This window comes from Aphelocoma coerulescens, chromosome 4A (assembly GCF_041296385.1).
Source record: "Aphelocoma coerulescens isolate FSJ_1873_10779 chromosome 4A, UR_Acoe_1.0, whole genome shotgun sequence".
Taxonomy (NCBI): domain Eukaryota; kingdom Metazoa; phylum Chordata; class Aves; order Passeriformes; family Corvidae; genus Aphelocoma; species Aphelocoma coerulescens.
The window spans coordinates 11,434,526-11,452,973 of NC_091018.1; the positions used below are offsets into that span (position 1 = coordinate 11,434,526).

Consider the following 18,448-nt stretch of genomic DNA (forward strand, 5'->3'; position numbering starts at 1 on the left):
TGCCCAGAAACTGTTCCTCTGGCCCCTCTCAGGAAATCAGGAGATTGCAGACCACATCCAAGTTATCCCAGCCACAGCACAAAGTGCTTTCACAAAGTTTAATCTTTCGCTTCTACTGCTGCAGTTCGCTGGGGTGTGTCTGCACTTGCCACACCCAGGACAGGGTCAGTGTAACACCCGCACCTGCCTTCTCCTCCCCCACTACTGCTTCCAGGGATGTGCAAACACCCCCACTGCTCCCTGCCATGCCAGCAGTAGCAGGTGAGGACAAACCCTCCTGCCAGGACAGGTACACGCTTCCTCCAAGCTGAATTCTAAATTATTGTTTCAACTGCTCTGTCCGTGTCTGGGATGAGAGGTGGTCTCCTTGTTTTTGGAGATTACACTGTATTCAGAGACCCCCGTGGTGACCTTTGTCCACCTTGTTGTAGCAGCCCTGAGCTCAGAGGAGGCCAGTGGCTGCAGCCCCACCCAAAGCTCACCTCATCCACACTCCAGTAAAGCCCAAGGACTAAGCGTGACTTTGATAGACGTGTTTCATTTTAGACTGCCCTAATGAGGTAATTAAAACAACCTGAGTATTTACCTTAGTTACTCTTCTTTTTAGTAATTCTTTCTCACCTCTAATTAGCTGGATAACTTACCCGATTCTCTTCCCAATTTGTCTGTGTCTTTCTTCCACTGCAGGGCCAGGGTTTGTAATCCTCTATGATTGACTCAGTAATCAGAGCAAAGCTAATCAGGAGAGTTTTACTGACCAAGTCTGCCCAAGCACTACAATTTCTTAATATTTAGTATTTCAAATACATGCACCAAGACAACACAGCTCTGTCCCAAATCCCAGATTACTGAAAGCATACAGCATCAGGGATGCTCAATTTTTGATCAAAATCCCTTTATACCTCACCAAAACCCTAACAACCAAAACCCCAAAATATTTAAGAGACAAGTCCTCATGTTTAATAGTATTAATATTTGATAGAAAACCGAGATTTTAATGGCATTTGGACAAGGGACAAATGGCTCAAAAGAAAGGTGTAAACTTGACTGAGTGCAGGAAGGCAAACCCTGAGCTCCTGGAAACCGCTGGAGAAGGGTGGCACATCTGTCACTTCACAGCAGGCACCACACTCTGCAACCAGCCCTTGGCATCTAAAAAAGGGCAGGGACAGAGGGCTCCTCAGCAAAGACAGGAACCACCTTCCCCCACAATTCCAACTAACATCCAATTTTCATAACAATCCATAAAAGTAATAAAGTGACCACACAGAGAATGAGTTACGACCCATTGAGAAAACTATTGTTTATTTAGAAAAAAGGTTACACCGGTAGAATTTAGCAGATAAAAAATTCTTTTTTTTTTTTTTTTTAAAAACGTCATTGTGAAATTTTCAGACTAAAGTTCAGCAATACAAAGCTCCTGTAGCTGTAACTGAAACTTAATTTATTTCAGTTTTGAAGAGAGCATTTCCAATCAATCTAAAAACGACATGACAAACAAAAGGTGTGACGGGGACAACTGAGCACAGGTTTAGGATGGGATAGGACAGGGTTCATTCATTGTTTCTTTAAACAAGTCAACCTTATACACAATATACAAATAATCCCTAAGCATTGCATGAAAACAGTGCTCCCACTTAACTTTGTTTTTTTTAGTCACTGATATTAAAAACAGGCCAAGTAATAAATAAAAACTGAGTTTAAATGAGGTAAATCCAAAAAGGTTCAATAACTGTTTATTTGTGGTTTTCAAACATCTAAAAGAATGCAATTTCAAATTTAAAGAATTACTAAACTCAGGCAGTATTTTCGACAAACTAAAGTGGAACTATGTACACATGAAACCTCATTTGCACTATGGCAACTGTTTGTTTGCAGCACATTGTGCTAAAATATGGAATAGGTAACACTTTCAGCCAGGTACTGAAAATAAATGTGTAAGAAACTAAGCAACAAGTTAAAAATACAGTAATGTACAACTTAACAATTAAGTCCTTAGCATGGGGAAATAAAGCAGAGAACTGAATAATTTAAGGAGATGCAGATGGGTCCTCTTCATTCACAATTTTCTGTGCAATCTGTACTCTGGAAAATACATTTCTGGTCACAGCTGGATATCTTCCCATTTCAGTGTCACCTGCAACGAAGGTGTACATAATTAGAATCAGATGTTCATATGAATACTGATTTCACAGCTTTGTATTTATTCCATTCACAACTCAAAGAATGAGGGGGGAAATAAAACTATTTTCATCATTCCCTAACTCTACCTTATTCCACAGCAAGAACTACATTAATATGAGCACTGCTCTGTAAGTAGTGAAACTGATTCAAACATACAAATAGGAAACAGGTAGTCACTTGAGAAGGTATAAACTCCTTTAGAGGTGCAACCCCCTCAAAATGTTACTACCTCTAAATTAGGCAAGAAATAAATGCAGTCAATCAGACATTGTACATTATTAGGAAGAACGGTATCAAAGATTTAACAGGAGCACAGGATGAGATTCCACAACTGTGTTGCTATAAAAAGCACTTTTTCACACTTCACTGTGCACACAGTGGGGTGCTGTCAGCGTTCCAGGCCAGATGCTCCAGTTTAGCCCATTACACAACTGGACATGAATTCCATGGTACAACTGACATTTACCTGAGCACTTGTTACTTACAGTCAGCAGAACACAGTTGTGCTTTTTTAACTATTTTAATGATAATACTCACTTTATATTGAATTGCTAGTCAAGACAAAACTTCACATTTTATTATTAAGGAAGCCGTAAGTGCTCAGTAATGAACTTCATCTCCCAAGACTGCCTTTTTTCTTTTGTTCCAAAGTAGCATTTAAAAGAATAGGGAAAAAACTGGGATCACTCCACAGTGATCAGACAATAATGGCTATGAAGGACAAAGTGTCAAGAAAATTCCAGCAAATTCTTTCCAGAGAATGCTCATAATTTTCAGCTTAGAAACTGTTCACAGAAGTATCTTTCATTACTTCAAGAAGGTAAAAAGAAATAGTACTAAGAAGCAATAACATGAAGTCCCACCTTTTTATAACCAAAGAGCATGTTGTATCAGCTTTGTTACCCAAGCCCCTTCACGTATGTGCCCTCAACTGCAGTGGCTGAATGAGCCTTGACACCAAATGGAACACAAGATCCTTTTTGAAATAAGCCCCCTTTGCTCTGAGGTCACAATCCATGAGTGGAGACTTTTCTCAGACATTCAAATTTTGTTTTTTCTTTTTTTTTTTTCTCCTTAAAATGTGAAGTTGTACCCTGCCTTATGCATAAAGATTAATAACAGTCTCTGACTAAAGTTGGATAGATCAGGTGAACTAATTTAAGTTCACTGGGACACCTTCCTTCCTAAATAACTGAAAACAAAACATTTCAAAACTCTTAAAATGTCTCAAAGCAGAGGAGAAAAAACTCCTACCCTCATACCCATAGAACAAATCTCAGAGTGTCCACATAGCTGCATAGGTCTGAAAAAAAGCCCAAACCATTCAGAGCCCCATCAACTTCAAAGAACAATTGATTTTTCCAAAAGATCCAGTCTGAATAAGGGTTACTCAAAATACCCTAGTTTCTTTTCTTTCTTTAAATAGTCCATGTTTCCATGCCAAAGTTTTCCTTTATCTTCTTCCTCCTCAGATCTGACCAGATTAAAGATTATGCAGAGACACTGAGCTGACTAACTGCACTATGTAGCACTGTGGTTTAAAAGCTACTGGTTTTGTTGAAGAAGAAGATACAAAACTTGAGTTTGAAACATATTAGACAAGATATTGTTAAGTAACATGTGGATTATTGAGACTGATGACTATCAGAATGACAAGGACCCACCTCTGCTTTTGTATGGCAACTTTTCTTGGGAAGAGCAACGAAGATGCAACTCCACCAAACACTGCTGATGTGCACATCCCCTGCGCCTCTACTTTTTCCCCCCCCCAAAAATCTGAGCATCTATATAATCTCTGTGAGGATGATGGGGAAATATTTTTCCCCTGGGGGAGTAATAATAAATTACAAATAATAGTAGTAATAATATTTTTTAAATAATAATAAATAGTAATTAAAAAAAACCCCCAACCCAAAACCACACATACCCATAAAAACCCCCCAACGTGAAACACAATCAGCCAAAAAAAAAAAAAAATCCCCACAAAACAACCAAAAAATCCCAAAACACCACCCTGACACCCTGGGTGATTTCAAGCTGTTTTATCTGTATATCCTTTACCAGTCAACAGGACCCACAGGAGATGTCGAATCAAACAAATTAAACCACAAACATTTTTACCTTGCCTGAAAGAATCTTCATTATCTGTGCTTGTCTGAAGATTTATGAGTAGATTCAGCGTTAAGGAAAAAGATTTATCCTTTGCTACATATAATAAAGGGAAGCTCATTTGCAGAAATTTTCTGAAATGTCAGTGTTTAAAAGGATATTGTTTCTTTTCTTCTTTCCCCCCAGTACTGTCCCGTTTTTCTTTCTTCTCTGCTTTTTCTTTATCATGTCTTGATTCCTTTAAAAATACACATATGGGAAATAGCTTATTATGGTACCCATTGTACAGGATGTTTAGGAAGACCGTAATATTTAATGTTATAACTGGACACAACTAAAAATATCATCACTCAAAATGACAATACTCAGTTTCTGTGATTTCTGAGATTATTTTATCTTTCTCTTCCAATTCTCTGTTAAGTGCCAGCCACAGGGCTGCAACTGGGAACTACTGTTTGCTGAATACAAATATAACTGCAACACACCGGCTTTCACCAAAAGAAACTGTGCTGACACATGCACGTGGAAATCTGAATTACGGACTAGTTTATATTTAAGTTAAGCCTACTTTCATCTACTTGCTTACCAAAGTAGTCTGCAAATATTTTATATTATTCAGAACCTAAAGTATAAGTTCTGAATTTTCCTGGGTACTGCCAAAATGAACTAGTCCTCCAAACTATCCTGCTCCTGCCAGGAGTGACTGCTGAGATATTTAAAGCTACAAGATACCGAAGTTCAAAAGCATTTTCTTACACATTCACAGCATTTAGGCTATTAAACAGCAATAAATTTTAGGAAAAAAATATCAGCTTGGTCTGTCAGCAACAAAAACAAATCAGCAAGAGAAGAACATCTTATTTTACCTTTTTGCTACCAGAGGAGCTCTTCTCCATCTTTTCTGCCTTGATTGAATCACCTTTCTCTTTTCCTGAAGATTTTGATTTGTTTTTCTCCTTCTCTTTTTCATTTAAGCGAGGGGAATCAGAAGGACTTTCACTTTTGCTGTGTTTTGAAGAACCAGCTAAAAACAGAACAGAAAGCTGTAATTCACAACAAGTAAAGCCTGACAAACACACACAAAAAGTAAAATACGTACTTGTGCCGTTCTCCTCTTTGCGTCGTTTAGTTGAATCCTGCGGTACCTCTCGGTCACTGTTTGAATGATCCTGGCACCAAATACAATTATGCAGATGTTAGCAGACTAAAACATACTCCTGAAGTAGCACCTGCTTATATTCTTATTTTGGAGAACTAATTTTTGAATACTTAGGATGTAACTGAGGTGTTACATCTCGTGTGAAGTTTCTGGAGATTGGTCTGGAGGGTGAAGAGGTTTGAATGCCTTACTGCAAACCGACCTTTGAAAGAGTAACAGAACAAAAATGCCACCTCTGATAGAGATCACTTGTGCTCAGATGGGCTGTACAGCCAATTATTACTTCAAGGGCTTAGAACAGAAAGCTTTCCAAGCACATAAACCAACTGTCTAAACCAGTTCATTAAAAATGTCACCAACCCTTTTTCGATCTTTCCTGTCCTTTTCATCTTTCTTCTCTCTCTCTCTGGATCTTTCCCTTGACTTGTCCAAATCTTTCTTCTCCACTTCTCTCTCCTTACTCTTGGACAGTGTTGGAGTAGTGTGGTTTACGTAGTGCTGTTAAATTAAGGCAACATCACCAAGTATTAATATGTATTCCTATGTGTGTAAACAAAAAGAAGTCTTATTCTAACATATCAGATCTAGCTCAAATATTAAACATAAATACTTTATTAGCAAAACAAAGAGTGATTGAAGACACGTTCAAACTCATCATCTATAATTTAACCTACAGCTTATTTACTCAACACTGGAAATTCAAGAATATTTTCTCTTAACCAAGACATTTATATTAAATACACACAAAACTGTTCACCAGGACTAGTTGGATGCATGAACACAAATCAGACACATGGGCTAAAGAAACAGGGTATGAAGGTTAATGGACTCAATTAACACCTCTAATCTTGCCTGGAATAAATGAATGGAATCAGCTGCTTAAACATGCTATAACTTATTTTTAAAGAATAATCTTTATCGACAAAGTATTTAAGACAATACTTTGAATAATGTGTCTTTAAATCTAATTTCTAACCTTCAAATGAGAAAAAACAGCTGAACATAGAATTGTTTTTTTCTGTAATGTGTTCTAGATTGTTATTCCACTGTCTCTTCTAAACAATTCTGGTAAGCTCCATAAAACAGGTAATGCATGTGTTACATAAAAATGGATACAGTACAGTAACTATATCTGTCTTTTTAAATACAATTATATAGTTAGATCTAAGAAATATTAAGAGCAAATTTTAAATTAAAACCACTTCCCTTGGTATTTAAGCTACATCAGCACACAGATTTACATCAGTACACTTCAATCTTCCCCCAGTTCTGTAAGTTAACAATTTTATTTGGGGACAAAAGTATCTTTATTAAAATGTTCTCTGCATTTATTTTTAGAGAGACACACCTTACTTAAAAGGACACCAACAAAAGAGGTAAGTGGAAGATTAGTTTAAAACAATCAAGATATCACTTGAACCAAACCAATTAGTGTTTCAAGCAACTTTCAAAATTTAATTAATCCTGTCCTTCTCCAGTTTCAGTAAACATTTAACTTACCAAACCTGATGTTAGTGAACCTATGTTAAAAGTCACACTGAAAAAATTTAGGTCTCTTTCTTTTATTATTGCACTAGAATTTTACTATCCTACAACAGAGACTGAACTTTCAATACTTCTTTCACTAGACATTTCTTTTTGCTCTTTTCCCTCATTCCTCTTTTCTTATTCCATTTCCTACAGTGCCATTCCACAAGTAAATTTACCCCTGCTCTCTTCTTTGCTGACAATGACACACAAATATGTTTTTTCTAAACAGCCCCATTCAGTTGTCTAGAGCTGCTTTCCACAGGAGAAAGCAAACTCGTAGCTCTTCTTTCTCCTATTCCATTTCTTGTGTTCTCATGGCTGTTCACAACAGATTGCACTGCTCCTCTACCATTCCAATGCAGGGTTTTGGAAAACTACATCCATCCTTCCCCATCTTTACCAGAAAGACTTTATCAACTTGCTTCTAGAAATGCTGCCATCTGACACCACATTAAATTTTGGGTGCTTCTGTGTGGTTTGTAACTTGGAAAAATGCCAAAGAAAGAAAAAACCTAATTCAAGTCTGGCACTATTTATTTCACCTGCAGTGTAAACCAGTATTTCCATTGTCTGGCTCCAGAAACTGAGCCAAGTCAGGAATAAAAAAAGTCTGTAAGCAGACAACAGCACTATACTTTTAACTTTCAGTGGAAGCTGAACTCATAAATCTTACAGGCTTCTGAACATCCCATCCCTTTCCCAAACAAGTACATGGAAGTAAAGAAGGACATTTAACTTGTCTTACACCATGTACAGGGAACATTGTCATGAAGTGCTTTAAGTCTGTTAGAACGGCACTGAAGAGTGAAGATTAGTTCATTAAGTGAGAAAGTTTAGAAAATAGCATTTAGAAAAGGAAGAAACGGGTTGGACACCCCCCATCCCCCAAACACTTGAAGAATAAATCCATTAAAAGGTCACACAACTGTAATACACTTCCACCTAAGTCTACACAAACACATTATAGTTAATTCTAAAACACAACTTTTCAAATTAACTAGAAAAATAAAGCTGTTTGCTGATAATTTAATTACAAATAGCTTCATTGCCTGCTTAATTAAATCAATGTGCTAATAAGTAAAATAAATATTTTTATATAAAACTTTAGCTTAAGTAATGAAAACATAAGCAAATTTTCAATTAACCAGCTGAATCTTGACTCATATAGTAAGGAAAGAAAAAGTGAGATTTTACAGATTCCCATATAGCACCCTTCATGCAGAGGTGAGCTCAAGACAAATACTACAGTTCTCTAATTAAAAAAAATTTAAATATACAAGATATGATGATGACAATGATGATTTATAAGAGTATCTGGATTCAATCTAGAGACACTGTAATTTCATCAGTGGTAAGACTAAAGGATGTTTCCCATATACACTATCCCTATAAGCAGATACAGTTGGTATTGGAAAGATTCAATTTAAAAAAAAAAAATCCATCAGCAAGTGTCCATTACAGAATCACAGCTATTTTGATTTAAAACATACAAAGCGTTCTGAACACTTTGTACAAAGCTAGCTACAACTAAAAACAACAGTGTAAATACAGAATAGAAAATGGAAATCCATAACACATTTTTAAAGTAAGTGAATCCTAGGTAAACCAAAAAAGTATCCAAAAAGTCCAAATGGCCAGCATTTTCCAAGTGATAAATCTTTGTGCAGTTTAGTTACACACTGGAACTGAGTGTGTAACCAAAGACTTTACTTTAGAAGATTTGATCCAATTCCCATCAGTCACATCCCCTGATGTATCAGCGGGTGTACAGTGGCTATTACTCTACAACAGTTACAATGTGCTTGAATTTTAAAAAACCAACAAAATAGTTACAGAATCTGTCTAAAATACGATATTCCAAGTGCTTGTAAGGCCACACCAGGAACACTGTGTTCAGTTTTGGTCCCTGCTATACAAAAGAGAGTGGACAGGCTGGAGATGGTCCAGAGAAGGGCCACAAAGGCTGATCCAAGGCTTGGGCAGCCTGACATGAGAGGGAAGGCAGGGAGAACACGGGAAGAGGAGGCTTAGGGAAGACCTCATCACCACGTCCCAGTACTTAAGGGGTGGCTACCAAGAGAGATGCCCTTTTAACAAGCAGTAAGTCACACGGAAAAATAATGGGTAATGGATACAAGTTACTCATGGGAGGATTCCAACTGGACACAAGAGGGAAACGCTTCACACCAAGAACAATCAGCCATTGGAGCATCTCCTCAGGGAAGTGATGGATTCCCCAACACTGGACACGTGTAAGATCTGGCTGGACGGGGTGCTGGGCCATCTTGCCTACACCATGTTTTTGCCAAGAAAGGCTGGATCCTTGAGGTCCCTTCCAATCTGGGATTCTATGAACTCCTGAAAGATTCTTTAGTATCGCTTCTCCTAAGATAATGAAGCTGAAGTGCATTTACAGGAAGTAAATACACAAAGATGGTAATTCAGGAGGTTGTCTGTGATGCTTAGAAACACAATACTATAGTACTAGAACATTAATACAGTTGTAAGGGGAAAGAGTATCAATATTCCAGGGGCATCTCAAATATTCTTTGTTTTAACTAACTACTGTTCTTTAATTGATATATTCAAAACCCCTCAAACAATTCTAAGAACTATTTTAGCTATCCTATCAGCTTTTCAGTCAAATGAAAGGCTTAATCATAAGGACATTTCTGTGTATTCACCAGCTTTAGAGGGGAATAGAAGAGACACTGACATATTACATCTCTTCAAAATATTGACAGAAAGGTAAATTCAGGGGATTTTTGTTATGTTGCTTCTACATTACCAACTGTCTCTCCTGTACAGAGGATTTACACACCAGGACATAAAAACCCATCCCTCTATTACTACGCTAGTATTTACAGGAATGGAATTGGAATTTTCTGATGGGAGTTTGCCACAAGAGCAAAAGTTAACTTCTCTCTGCAACAAAATATGAAAATAAACTTGGCTGGTTTCTAAAAGATTCAAACCTTTGCTGAAGAGTCCTTGAGTTCGTTGAGGTTGTCCTGTAGAAAATGAATGGAGATGACACGTGAGCTGGAATAGTTTTCAGAAACCAGAGGGACTTTGGGAAGCACGGCCGTACCCTTGAAACAAAAAACAGCTACTCCTTCTGGAAAAAATCTTATGTTAATACTGTACTCTAAATAAAGCTAGGAACTGAAATACTTTTTAAAAAGAAAGAAGGGGGGGGGGGGAAAAGACAATCATTATCTATTCTCTAGACTCTGCTATTAAATAAATTCCAAAATAAGGCTGTATCTAACTCTTCCTAGAACAGAGAAAACACACTCTCCTGCCCAGACAAAAGTATAAAGAAAAAATAGTCTTAACTCTAAATATAGCTGAACAAGAGGTGAAACAGGTTTAAATACTTTTAAACCTGTATCTTCTCCACTTTCAGTTAAATGTGGTAGAAGTCACTCTAGAATGACCTTATGCTGCCATTTATAAAAAACTTCATCATTATGAGTAGTTATCACTGTCACCTGTTTCCTCAAAACTAGTAAAAGCTATTTGAATTCTCCAAAATTAAGTTAAATCTTTCAAGTAAATCTTACATAGAAAAAGATGTACTCTGAAAAAACAGAAAAAAAAGAAGAGCTTGTTCTAAAGTTGGTAAGATGGTGAAGTTTAAAGACCCACATAATCCATCACAGTGCTCTTGATGAAGTATTAGTAACTTACAGTTTTAAATGTTCAACGTACTGCAAATTCAAAGATTCCATGAACATAGATGGTTTAGAAATAATATAAATATGGAGCAAGGAATGGCTACCCTGAGTCTTCAAGTAGGCTACGCCCATGGTTTTGTGCTGCGCTTGAGTGCTTGGGGTTTCTCTTTGCTGGGTAGGAGGCTTGGTGGCCACATCTGGTTTTATCGTAACGCAGGGCTCAACATGGTGGGAACCCATTGGAAATAAACAAACCTCGAAGGGAAGGTACAACAGAAGCTGCATGCGCACTGAATATACACAACTACAGGAGAACTGATCACCAAGGAGACTTTAAAATGGAACTCCTTTCAAGACTCCTCCTTAGAAGGCACATATCGGTATGATGCTCATCAAGAAGCCTGATGAATTCAGAGGTATCGTACATCCCGTATCATCCAGGAATCTTCAGTGCTACAGATTCTTCAAAGAAGTGCAGAAAAATATGCTCCACTCTGTTGCAAAGACTCATTTGCTTGTAGCTACCATTGCACTCCAAAAAATCTGACTGCTTAAAGCAATGAGGCACTTCTGTGTAAAAATTCTCTTGAAATTTCCAAACACTATTTTACAAAATTTGTGCTAGGTCCTTGAAGCATTATTTTGGTTAATTAAAAAATATTTTTATAGAAAAAAAGACAGTCCGCCAATAAAGAAAAGGAATGCATTTTGTAATGCAACATAAAACCTCCAGTGGTTCCAGTGTATACTTGGCACAAAACTTGAAGGAAGTCGAATACTGGCATCCCAAACTTGTGAGCCTAACATGGGTGCTGCCTTCCTCAGGCTATACTAACCTTTACTGTTGAGGAATGTGATGGAGAAGAATGTGTATCAACTTTGCGGCGTTTTTGTTCTGAGGAAAGAACAGAACAATGGCATTATTAAAACACAGTTAAAGGAGGAGAATCAAATAATATCACTTTCTGAAGTACCAACATAATTAAAGCTAGATTTCTTACCACTATGTGAATTTTGTTTTCCTTAAGCTATCTAGAGTTAGCAGCATGCCTTGACCATCTTTGTGAAAGTTTGCAGCAAAGGTGTAATGTGAACAAACTGATGCAAATTATGCTCACTCCAAACTTCAATTTTATGGAAGTCAGTATCTGAACTCTGGAATTGCTATGAAGACCTTGAACAGGTGCACCCTATGAAAAGCATCACAGCCTGCCCTTGCGGTTTGCCTGAAGCAGCACAAATATAAAACTCAACATCAGCCTCAGATAATAACTTAAGGATTTGCTAACCCTTAATACAAGGGACTGATAAAGCTTTCTGCATCCTTCTTAAGGATGCAAAGGCCTGTATCTTTTACTTTCCCTGTTTTCTTCCAATTCAAAGGTTGTCATGAAGCTCTCAGAGTACACACAAAGTTTTTGCATTACACTTTTGCAAAACTTGCACGGCCAAAGTTATACTAATACATTTTAATAAAAGACCATTCACACAGTAAAAAATGACAAGCTTTGCGAGAACAAGCATTCACTGGAGATGTGTGAAGTTCACACATTCACATAGACTGCCTTTTGAAGTTATTCTGACCTTTAGATATTTACTGTACTGAAAAGCCAGTGCCAAAATCTTTCTTACTACATAGAGATTCTCTCTCAACTTCTCTAGCATTTTTTGACATTCAGTGATTTCCAAGTGACACATTCTATTTTTCTAGACAAGAACAGAAACTAAATATTCAAACTTACCCCTTTCAGATTCTGATGTTTCTGATCGGGGAACAGGTGACTTCAAGGACCCAGCTACTGGCACCTTTTCTCCTCCTTTAGCATTTTCCTTGGATTTCATCTCCTTCGCTAGATCTCTTTCTCTGGATGGCTCCTTTTCTCTCTCCTTTTCTGCAGTTGACTTTGACTCAATGATGGTAACAACCGTCTTGGACTTTTCCTCTTTTGAAGCTTTTTCTTCTTTCTTCACTTTTTCCTTCTCTTTGTCAGATTTTGGCGTTTTCTCCTTGATCTCTCTTGTTTTCTCATCTTTGTTTGCCCGTTCTTCCTTCGGTTTATCTTTCCCATCTTTCCCAAGTGCCTTCATCTCCGGAGTGGCAGCTGGAGTCTTGTCTTTTTTTTCTTTATCTTTTTCCTTCCCGCTTTTCTCTTTATCATCTTTCTCTTTAATAATTTTGCTGCATCAAAAATAAAAAGGCCAATTAGCATGGATACAAAACACAGCTCTAGCTTTATCACAGGAGTTCTACTTCAGAATGTTTGGAGCAGTCACTGTAAGATTTCAGATTTGCTGTTTCTTTATCAGAACAGCAACAAGCAACTGTTCTCATTTATCTTATTTAGCTAAAACAGGATGCATTTAACAACATCAGATCAGTAAAACTGTGTATTTTGAAAGAAATAATGCCATTTATTAAACTTTAAGGAAATTGAAACTATTTATACAGAACCCAGAAGTAAAAATAAAAGGCAGGTTGTTTTCAAGTGTATTTCTGTGTCTTGGAAGAAAGAAAACAGAGAACATGTGAGAATAGTTTTTCTCACCTATTAGATGCACTGTTTCCATTGCTTGTTGTCACCTTCGGTGTAGCGTTGACAGTTTTATTAATAACTTTCACCACACCCTGAGACTTCTCCTTTAGCTTATCTGCTTAAAAAAACCAGAACAGGTCTATTTCAACAAGTTACTATATATCCTGTTGGTTAAAATACAACAAGTAGCTGAGCACATTCATGTAAGGTCATGTGTAGCTAACAGCTAAAATAGGCAGCAGAACACCCTCTGCCAAAACCAAGTAAAAATAAAGAACACGCATTGATCCTATTTAGCATCACATTTACATGTTTTCTTTTTAGCTTAATGAGGCAAATTTTGAGAGAAGCCTGGAATGTCAGAAGAATTCAACTGAAAAATAAACATATAATAATCATAGGTGTGTTTACCAGTCTCCTCAGTAGTGCCCTCTTCCAGTCTAACTGTATTTATTGTGAGAGACGTAGGCATCCCAGCACCACCTGGCCCATTTTGTACTGTTGCAGGTACAGCATTCCTGGCAGGTGGGTCTTTGTGGTGAAATTCATTTTCAGGTATCATGAAAGGCTTCCTACTTTTCAACTGTCCAGAATAGCTGTAAGTCGCACAGATTGTTAAATATGCACAAACATAAAGCAAAACATGGGTTGAATCTTAAACGTGGATCTAATCTAACAGTTCATCTGTTATTTATTTCACAGTTTTTCCTAACTCATACGCAGTTTCTTCCCCCTTTATTGATGAGCTCAAAAGAAAAACAAACAAACCCACTAGACATAGAAGCAGCCCTACTTCCACACTCTCTTCCTCACCATCACACACACACACCCCCACATACACCCCCTGCCAAACACACAGAACAAACTGACGACTGACAAAACTTCAAACTGCTAGGGCAACCTGAACTGCCCCTCAGGCATACGAGGATGGTTCCACATTCACCACAGGAAGATGTAACACGAAACTAAGCATTTTAAAATCATATACACTTCCAGTATCTAACCAGTCTTGCAACAATAGCCCCTTGGCTTTCTTCCTTTTACTATCCCTCCTATCTCCTTGCTGCTATAGTATTTCTCTAAAATTAAGCTATGCTCTTGTAAGTAGAAATCTTTACTATTTTTTACTAGAGTCTTGTAAAGGAAATTAGTGATCATCCAGCACAAAATGAATGTTTTCATTCACACTGCCAGCACCGAGATGCAGGATAGCGAAATCTTCTGTGATAAGGTAAAAATCAAATGTTAGGACTGTAACAGTTCCGAGTCTTTAGATGCCTTTCATGATCCACTTTTAACCACTTTCTTAAATAAGTTGTTGTTACCCCATTGCCAATGCATATAGATCAGGTCTCTTCTCTTTCTCTTCCTGACATATCTTGTGTACTCTTCTTTCCAAGGCTTGACCCAGGTTCAGCACTTTTGGATACCATGGAAGGATTTTGGTCAGCACGATCAGGATGTTTCTGATATGTGTATATTCACCTGTTTCCAGGCAGTGCACAGAAGCCTAAAACATAAATTAAATCTAATGAAGTTGAGGGGTTTTTTTAAAGCATTCAAAAATATAAGGTTTTTGGCATTTTGATTTACCTTAGTTAATTTATAGTGCCATTTGTGTACCACGTGTCTAAAATTCTCATAATCCAATTGATCAGCCTTATTTCCACCATCAAACCCAGTTGCTCGTAATATAGTTAGGAAGCCTGGATAGTTGCCACATTCCTACATGCACATCAAAGAAGAGGAAAAAATTCTTTTTTGGGAAACAAAACTGGTAATTCTAAATTCTAAACTCTAAAGAATGAGACGCGATTACATTTCACAAGACTCACAGGTTTTTTTTAAGCTAATTTATGTTGAAATTTTAGTTGTGGGTGAGAGAAAAGATTATTCATAATTTAACTAGTTTGTGCAAGGAGTATTAGGAGAGTTTCCATATGCTCCCCTAAGTTATCTTTGAGGTAAGCTATGTGAAAATCAGAAATGGAAAGGGTTTTTTTAGCAAATATATTTTTTGACACCATACAAAATTACTTCTATCAAAACCACATGAATTATAGTAAAATATAAGTCAATTCTATGATTATGCCATTAGAAAAATCCAATCACAATGTTTTTAAATCTAACAGTTTCACTAAATCCATTTTTACCGTGCTGAATTACACAAATGGTTAGTACATATTCTAATGAGCAAACTCATGTTAGTAATTTCCTGTACCTTTTCATATATGACTCTGTCACTGTGCCATCTGGTCACGGTCTCCAGCATACAGCATAAAAACCTGCCATATCTACTGGCTTCATTTTCCGTGCAACTTGCAACTGTATATATAATATCAGAGAAAACCTTTGAATAGAGCAAGAAAAACGTTACTATGACCTTACTGAATTACAAAAGCAAAAGACCTAACAAAAATTATCAATTTCTCTCATCTAAACCACCATTAAGCTGGTTTCTAAATAAAACAGAGACTGCTTATAAAATACTGTTTGTTTCCCAACTGCTGGTCCTTCACACTTAGCCCAGAATCCAAGCACTGCATACAGGTGCTGCTGACACACTGTTTGATAGTTCAAGTGTCTTCATTGACATAACTGTGTTATTTCCAAATTAATAATGATTTGAGCTGGCAGAAGTAAACATCTAGCTAATCTGATGGAGAGAAGTTTTTTTCCTGGCCCACACAGGTCCGTCAGATAGGGCAACTTGAGCAGAAATGCTCTTTTGGATACATGAAATCAGAGCAGATACAGTGACACAAATTAGCCCACTGTCTGTGGCACCATTTGCCAGGGTCAGAAGGGTCCCAAGGATGTTGGTGGTGGGGGAAAAGCATAAAAAAATTGGTTCCACTGCAGAAGAGCACACACACCAAAAATGGGAGGATTAGAGCAGGCCATGGAAATGCAGATTACTTAAAGGTTACGAAACCTGAAAGCAACTCCTATGACAGCTAATGACTTTGCTCTGAAACTCCAGACTCATTAGGGTAAAACACAAACAACATTTCTTGAAAATAAACCCCTGAAGCTTTAAGAAAACTTTGCTTCTAAGATCTGAAGTACAGAAATGAACTTCTGATTGTTACAGATTCTAAAATGAAACATAAAAAATGATCTTGTTTACCTCTTCTGGGAGGCAGGAGACACACTAGTTTGGCATGTTCGTAGTGGCAATGATGTACATACACACACAGAGTTGTAGCTACTTACTCGGTCATAGCAGAGAAGTGTAGAGAAGTTGGGTGTTTTTTGTTGATGCACCAGTTCAACAAAGTGAGCACAGTAAACTGCATCAATTGCCGAAAAAATGCATCGAGGAAATATACACAACTGTAAAAATTTGGTGATAGTCTCATTTTTGGTAGATTCTTCAAAAAACAAAAGTTGAAAGGGGAAAAAAGAAAAGAAAAATAGAGTAAATTCATGGTTTATCATTCAACTACCCTCTTCCCAAGAAGTTCAGTATGACACATCCATACTCTGGGTGTTTGTACATTTGGCCACTTATATTTCAGACATATCTTTGGCAGAAAAAAGTGAATGTAATGTAAGTGCAACTGTTTGAGGGTGGGGATAGAATAGCAGGGCAGATGTAGCAAATGTTTATTTTTTATTGGCAAAATTCTTCTTTCACACAACGGGGCTAAAAACTGGTTCTGGGAAAGCTTCAGTAAACTTCTCCACCTGCTCAAATTGTGCACATCAGCAAAGCAAACACCACCTGCTATTTCCCTAGAACACTTTCCTTCATCTTTCTAGATGAGGCTGACTTTCAGCTTGGTTTCCTTAGAAACTGATGAACATGCTGTCTCTATACAATTCATTAATAATCATTTTCCCAATTAAGCAAACAGAGGAACTTAAAGAGGAACAGTCTTCAGTAAACCACCACCCCAATACACACACTTTTTGTGAAAGTTTCATTCTACCACTGAGTAAAAGACTGCAATGTATCAAGTTCAAGAGTTACCTGTTTCTGTTTGACCAACCCCAGTTTGGTAAACTCAACACCCAAACTGGTCCCATGGCAAGAAGGAGCATAAAAACAAGCTGAGAGGAATGTACAGCACGAAAGCAAGGTCAAAGGAAAGTACAGAACTGAAGACTGCCAAGTGGATGCCTTCAAAGGAAGAACACTCATGATCCTCTCATGAGGGCCACTGGTGGTTTTGCACAGGCCATGAGTCATAATACCCAGGGTTTACTTGCTTCAATTCTGTGATGCTCATGGAATAAAGCTTGTCCAAGAAAGGACTGTCAGCTTTTACTTAACTAAAACCTTTATGTTGACTTTAATTTTAGTATCTACCCCTCAAAGGTTATAACAAACATTTGAAAAAAGAAAAAGAAAATCTATCAAGAGAATCACAGTTCATAGGACAATCAAGTATGTGTTGCTTCAGAAGTGTATAAACAAAGCAAGGAAACAGCCAGTCAGAATAGGTAGTCTCCAATTGCTAAAGATACCAGGCTACCTACTCTGCCAAAACTAACCTGTTCTCAAGGGTAGAAATACTCTATCAAAAATTTATAGACAGGAAGCCAGTCTTCAAAAAACAAGTATCTTTTAAAAATAATTATTTAAATAAATGTTTTTAAAAAATAATAAAACCTACTACTACAGTGGATGTGCTGTTCAATTTCCTCATATAGTACAATTACAGATTATTTCTTTCAATGGGCAAACTGCTGAAATAATCAGCTTGCCTCTGGATATAACGCTGGGAAAATTCCTCCAGCTGAAGCCCAAGCACAAGAACCAACAATAAGCTATTCCCAGTATTCCATAAAGTGCTACATGTTTATATACAGATCATACTGACACAAACTATTTTCTACACACTTTTGGGTGCTTCTTTAAGCAGACAGATTTACCAAGTCACCTCTAGACCAAGCTTTAATCAGGCAGTAATTTTTCAACCAGTAATTTCCTGCAGTTCATTCGCTGTCCACACCAGTACAAAAAATATTTATAGGGAATAACTTCTCTTGATATAACTGTCAGTGTTTCTTCATTAAACCAGTTGGATGGATCTTACACGAGTTGGACAACAAAACTCTTTTCCACTGGATTATGCTAGGCTTCTTGGGACAGACGAACTACTACTTCCAGTTACAAACTCAAAGTTCATCCAGAGAAGAAAACTGACCAGAGAAAAACATTTCAGATTAACCATACCAGCAGAGTTCACATGAAGCAACATGAAACACTACAGAGGTTTTGCAGGAAAAAACCTTAGTTCTGC

The 18,448-nt window shown here is 37.3% G+C and overlaps 1 protein-coding gene across 4 annotated transcripts in view; it reads right to left on the reverse strand.

Annotated features, from left to right (window-relative positions):
* Positions 1-1,274: 1,274 nt before the first annotated feature.
* THOC2 (THO complex subunit 2) overlaps positions 1,275-18,448 on the reverse strand; it is a 50,415-nt gene continuing 33,241 nt past the window's right edge. For 2 of the 4 annotated variants that reach the window (XM_069015334.1, XM_069015332.1), the window contains 15 exons: positions 16,413-16,570; positions 15,418-15,546; positions 14,790-14,921; positions 14,522-14,706; positions 13,608-13,792; positions 13,209-13,311; positions 12,405-12,841; positions 11,499-11,557; positions 9,958-9,993; positions 5,813-5,950; positions 5,393-5,462; positions 5,160-5,317; positions 4,455-4,531; positions 4,306-4,353; positions 1,275-2,137 (listed from right to left, as the gene is read on the reverse strand). In XM_069015334.1, coding sequence (XP_068871435.1) covers positions 4,326-4,353; positions 4,455-4,531; positions 5,160-5,317; positions 5,393-5,462; positions 5,813-5,950; positions 9,958-9,993; positions 11,499-11,557; positions 12,405-12,841; positions 13,209-13,311; positions 13,608-13,792; positions 14,522-14,706; positions 14,790-14,921; positions 15,418-15,546; positions 16,413-16,570 — 1,895 coding nt within the window. In that variant the 3' untranslated portion in view covers positions 1,275-2,137; positions 4,306-4,325. Of the gene's footprint in view, positions 2,138-4,305; positions 4,354-4,454; positions 4,532-5,159; positions 5,318-5,392; positions 5,463-5,812; positions 5,951-9,957; positions 9,994-11,498; positions 11,558-12,404; positions 12,842-13,208; positions 13,315-13,607; positions 13,793-14,521; positions 14,707-14,789; positions 14,922-15,417; positions 15,547-16,412; positions 16,571-18,448 lie in introns of all 4 variants that reach the window. The other 2 variants (XM_069015333.1, XM_069015331.1) reach the window with 1 other exon arrangement.